The sequence below is a fragment of the Patiria miniata genome, unplaced genomic scaffold (assembly GCF_015706575.1).
Source record: "Patiria miniata isolate m_02_andy unplaced genomic scaffold, ASM1570657v1 HiC_scaffold_26, whole genome shotgun sequence".
Classification (NCBI taxonomy): Eukaryota; Metazoa; Echinodermata; class Asteroidea; order Valvatida; family Asterinidae; genus Patiria; species Patiria miniata.
Window position 1 is genome coordinate 9723372 of NW_024037065.1, and position 6124 is coordinate 9729495.

The following is a 6124-nucleotide window of genomic DNA, read 5'->3' on the forward strand; positions in this document are numbered from 1 at the left end:
GACTGATTTTTTATATTTTTTTCTCTCTCTCCCGGCTTCAGGATTTTTTTTTTTTTTTTTTTTTTTCTCCCGGCGTCAGAGATATTTTTTTTTTTTCTCTCTCTCTCTCTCTCTCTCCCGGCGTGAGTTTTTTTTTTTTTTTTTTTTTTTTTTTTTTTTCTCTCCCGGCGTCAGATATATTTTTTTTTTCTCTCTCTCTCTCTCTCTCTCTCTCCCGGCGTCAGATTTTTTTTTTTTTTTTTTTTTTTTTGGAGATCGGGGGATTCCCCTATTTTTCCAAAACCGAGAGCGGCGTGCCCAGGCTCGCCGCAGATTTTTTCGATTTTGGTCCCGTACCCCCGCCTCCCTTACTACTGAGCACTCTCCGTTCTCACTGTGGTTCGCTGTGGAAGTTCGTCTCTAAGAACTTCGAGGTGGGACTACTTCTCAATTCGCGCTACTGGTTGGTGGCCGTCATATCTTGCTGCACGACCTACGCGTACCTCATGTGGATTGTGTATTTCGTGTCCCAGGCGCAGTCCAACGGGTTCACTTTGGAGGAGGCGGGGTCTTTCGTGACCATCGCGGGCATTGCGAACCTGTTTGGTACAATCAGTCAGGGACTGATCACCGACCGCGGAGTGATGTCCTCGTGGACTCTGGTTGCCGTTTGCCTCGTTATGAGTTCCGTCTCGTACCTTGCCTCCTCTTTGCTGACTTCTTATTGGGCAATGATGACGTCATCGGTGCTGATTTTGTTCAGTGACGGGGTCTTGTCCTGCCAGACGGATGTTCTCGTCAAGCAGGTTCTTGGTGTCGAGCTATTGGCGGGTGCTTTTGGCTGGATCGGGCTAAAGGTGACGTTATTATTAGTCGCTTTGGGATTTCTGCCTGGTACGTATAAGCCTAATAATCATATGAGTGTCGTTTCCTTACGCCACTTTCTTCACTGCATGGAGTAGTCTAGTATGTAGTTTCAACATACAAGTAATAATTATTAGGAAGCACTTTAATTCATGGTGTTACTTGTGTGGCATCACTGGCAATGTGCATCACACCATGCAATAGCATAAAAGATCAACAATGTCAAACCATTCTACGAAACTTCCCGATTTCAATTTTACCTTCTGTCTCTGTTTTAAGGTTTGGTTTACGACTTGACCGGAAGTTACACCGCAGCCTTTCTACTGATAGGCAGCGTGCAGGCTGTACCACTGGTGCCTTTGCTGATGCTAAGATATTCTCAACGGTAGAACCTCGGAGAGTTTCTTGCATTGGAGGGTTTCATAATTGACTGTGAGTCGATCGGAGTTGAAACAGAAGCATAAGGACATAATGTACATTGAACAAGTGTGTTTTGATCAATTAAAGATTAGTTGCACGCAATCCTGGCTTTATGCCTTTTCCTGGCTTTATGCCTTTTTCTGGCTTTATGCCTTTTGGTTTGTGTCTGGTGTTGTTGCGATTTCTATGGGTGTGGCAATCTTGCCATACCTCGTGTGAACAACATTTATCCGATTATGATAATGCAGAATGGCAGTGGCGCACCCAGGATATATGGCTGGGGGGGGGGGGGGGCTCACATTTTTTGTTCAAAATTTTTAGAAGTTAAATTTTTGTCAAAAAATTGTGCCCACAATTTTTGGCCGCAGAAAAAAATTGGGGTATTGTTTTGGGGGCGGACTATTTTGACGTTGGTGGCGCCACTTACACCCCTATTATACTACTCGAAAATAGGTCACATTATCACCAAGGTCCAATCGTGGGCAACCTCGCCCCCAGGGTGTCGAACAGTACGTGCCCACCACTACCTGCTCTCTCACCCTGGTATTGGATCATTTGCATGTGCAAGATTTTTGAACATGTATGCAAATGAGGAATAGTCTGGCGCCTACACGTGCGTTACATTAGCGTTTGTTTTTGTATGCGGTTTAGGGGGTTAAAACAACATCAATTCGTCGCGCCGTAAGTCATGAAAACACAATTTTGTTTTAAAGTTAAAATGTTACGATCTGGCCCGCCAATTTGCAGTATTACATTTCAGATTAATAAAAGCAAACTGGAAAGGAAAGGAGTATTTTTGAGAAGGCATGGATGTTTTAATTACAATGATCGTGAAAACACGTAATGCACGTTGGAAATAACAACACCAACTACACGGTAAAAATCCATTACTAGCAAATTGCGGTATTGAATCAGGATACAGGAAGAAAGTTTCCTATCCAGGGCCCACTATTGGAAACGAGGCTGGAAATAAAGTAAGCACTGGGGACTAGGTTGAATAGTGGGACTAAAAGGAAAAAAAATACGAATCAAAAAAAAATTAAAAATTGACAACCTTTTTTTGGGGGGGGGGCTCAAGCCCCCCGACCCCCCCCCCCTTGGGTGCGACACTGCAGCATGGGACCAACACACAAGAATTGCACTTGAAAGAATACACCGAAAACAATATCGTCAAAAGTCGTGATTAATCCTAAGCCTTCTTAGGAAATATTGTCCCCCTCCAACCTTCAAGGACTGGAATGCATTATCATCACTTGCAATCTCATCCTCATCATTGAATGTATTGTATTTTTAATCTGGCCTTAGCATAAGGCCCTATATAATTTCGTCTAGAAGATCCTATTGCTGCCAAGCGCATCGCAAGTTTGCGCTACGGTGCAGGCGACGTTTGTCTGCCATATATGAAAATACACCATGCCCATAACAACTCATTCGTATATATATCCCAGTGGTAGATCATCATCGATAGATTACTAGGATGTTGAGTGTTTCCGTATTCTTGCCTGTATTTGTTTTGAAAAAAAGTGTATGAAACAAGCCGTTGCTGATTTGAAGATAATACATGTTTGCGAAATAGCCCGAATGCCTATCGGTCGCGTATAAAACTTTGAGGCATCTTGATCTTCAATTTCTCTTAATTTTCGTAACCTTTTAAAAAGCCTCCCTTTCGGACTCGAACTCGAGGGATTTCTTGGGGGGGGGCGGAGACGGGGCCCTCACTCTCTCCGAAGCCATCGCCCCAAAATGGGGCACTGGTTTTTTTTAAATCCAGTATGCACAAAATTCATTCAAACAAAGATCCACAATTACGAGGGAAACATCTGCATCCAGACGCCTAGCCATCTGTTACCTTCACAGCCTTTAAATCATACTAATTATCTATTCGGTTATTAATGTTAATTAGCTCGATGTAGACCTACATGCATCAACATCACGGGGGAAAATATAATCAACATTTTTCGTAGTCTGGTTCCCAGGCCAAAAGATTCTAACTATTCCTGATTAATCTTAGGGTAGCAGACCAGTAAATGAACTTCCATAGACCCCAATGATAATGCTCCCACTTCGGAAATTTGGGAAACATACCTACAACTCTCCAAGGTGTTCAAGACACACATCAAATTAAAGCTTATTTCATCATTTTTCATTTTCTTTTCAATTTTTTGGGGGTCAACTGATGACTTTTAGGAGAAATTTCCATCCAAATATGATCACCCCTAAAAAATAGTCCTGAAGCCCATCGCCATTTTGAAAAACGATGGCTACACTCCAATGCAAAATAGAGCGCTTTTAGGGTCCCAATTTATCCAAATTACACACAACTGCAAGCTCCCAGTCCTGTGCACGACTTCCACCCATATTTTTAACAAACCCTCAAGTTCATGGCCCACAGTGCTCTCAAATACTGAAGATTTTGAGGGCATGCAAATCGTGATCTGGCCGGCGTAGGCAATTTTGGGCCTATTTACTGGTCTGCAACCTTATTGAATATCCCATGGCAATTTAGATGTAGGACTATCTCACTCATAAGTTATTTCCATACATAATATTCACGTGATGGCGGTGTCACGTAACTGCGAGATGTGTTATGTATATATCATGTCCATGCCCACCCGGTACCCCTTCTAAAACCTTTGAGCAAGAAAGTCAACCACCGCGCACACTGTTCCTTCACCAAAATAGTCCCTGGACTATGAGCGGGGTGGTGAGCAACAGTCTGGAGGGGCCGGACGGCGGAAGGCCCGGCTGGGTAGCGGTCCTCGCGCTCTGGACCAGAAACCTCATGGTGACCGGCATTACCAAAGGTCTCGGGATAATGCTGCCGATTTTGCAAATCCAACTGACCTCCCAAATGTGGATTATCGGCTGGATAGCGTCACTGACAACCGCAACAAGTGGATTAGTAGGTAACACTGACAGTATTTTTCTAAACTGCAATTTAATTCAACTGTGTGTATTATATTTATGGCGTTGCGAAGAAGCGCATGCATGGGTGTTGTACTGTATTACAATTGACTGAGCGTTTTCATGCGTATATCAATTACTCATGCGTATATCAATTACTCATCATATCAATTACATTATCTCTTAAACAAATATCCCATGGAGTTCCTCAAGGATCAATACTTGGACCTTTACTGTTCTCTATTTATGATTTTAACAAATCATCAGATCTATTTTCCTTCATTATGTTTGCTGATGACAGTAAGTTATTTCTTAGTCATAACAACATTGATGTACTTGCTGATTTAGTTAACCAAGAATTACTTAAAATTTCTGAATGGTTTAAAGCAAACAAATTATCCCTTAATATCAAGAAAACAACCTGCATGCTATTTTCCGCTAAAACATGTTCCATTTACCTGATATATATATCGATAACATAAAATTGCCCTATTCTGATTGTGTAAAATTTTTGGGATTATATATTGATCCTACTCTCTCTTGGAAAATTCAAGTTAACAACATTTGTTCTATTATCTCTAGAAATATAGGTGTCATTAGTAAGCTCAAAGCCTTTTTCCCACAGGAAGTACTGTTTATGCTGTATAATACATTGATTTTGCCTTATTTGAACTATGGTATCCTAGCATGGGGGAATTGTGCAGCTAGTTATTTGAATAGTTTTCTTAACCTACAAAAACGGGCATTGAGAGTTATTAATTCTGTCGACAGACTAGAACATTCAAATCCTCTTTTCTGTAAACATAAAACACTCAAGGTCAATGACATTTATTCACTTCAGCTTGGAGCCTTCATGCATCGTTTGAACAATAATTTACTTCCAAATCCCATTGCACAAATGTTCTGCAGAAACGAAACTATACATCACCATTTTACCCGACAACGTAGATAATTTCACTTTTCATTTGCAAGAACAACTGTTTACAAAAAGACAATTAGGCATGAAGGCCCTAAGTACTGGAAGTCCTTACATAAATCACTCCAGGGCACTCGTAGCCTTCCATTATTTAAATCCAAACTTAAATCGAATTTACTATCAAATTATAATAGCTCAGATTAATCTTCTTACTGGGTTACTACTCTGTATTTCTTTTTTTCTGATCAGCAATATTATGTTTTTCCGTGTGTTATGTACAATTTAAAATGTATACGTTCAATTGTTTTTCATTTGTTTTTCATTAAATGTTTGTATTAATCCATGTTAAGGGGATCCCTACTCGACAAGCTCCGCTTTTTGGGGATCCCCTTCCACCATCTCTAATTAGAAAATAATGCGCCCAAAGTGTATATAAATATATTTTGTAAAACAAGCTCGAACTTTATAATACCCAAAACTACATGTATGTATTGATGCCTTGTCACTTAATGAAAGAGATGTGGTAAAAATAATGAAGAATGAATGAATGAATGAATGCATGACTGTAAGCCACTATCTAAATGTAATAATTGTTGGTTGTAATGCAACCCAGACTACATGTGAATATGATACTTTAAAAATATAATTAGGATTTTAATTTTCTCCATGCATCGGTTTCAAATGGGTCCCTTCAGCAATACCATTTTCATTCTATTTCACAGTCATTATTTTAAAATCAAATACACATAAATGTTGACATTGTGTGAACTGATATACGTGCGGAAAATAAACTGCACGATCATTATTATTTCTTCGGTGGTCTGGTCAGAACATGATTTACTATCATGACAAGTTGATTATATTACTCTTAATTTACTACAGACATCATCATTGTGCCCAAAACGCAACATAGCCGAACAGAATTTTCACTGTATGGTATCCTACTCAATTGTTATCCTACTTAATTGTTATCCAACTTCATTCGCATCTAGAAACAAGGATGTTCCATCCTTTGATCAACTCAAAATCAAATATTTTACG

General features: G+C 40.0%; 1 protein-coding gene across 1 annotated transcript; it reads left to right on the top strand.

Annotated features, from left to right (window-relative positions):
• The first annotated feature begins 232 nt into the window (after nt 1–232).
• On the top strand, nt 233–1364 carry LOC119733766 (monocarboxylate transporter 12-like). Its single transcript, XM_038207134.1, has 2 exons — nt 233–873; nt 1123–1364. Exons 1-2 carry the CDS (start codon nt 486–488, stop codon nt 1230–1232), a joined length of 498 nt encoding a protein of 165 aa, XP_038063062.1. The 5' UTR covers nt 233–485; the 3' UTR covers nt 1233–1364.
• Nucleotides 1365–6124: the final 4760 nt, after the last annotated feature.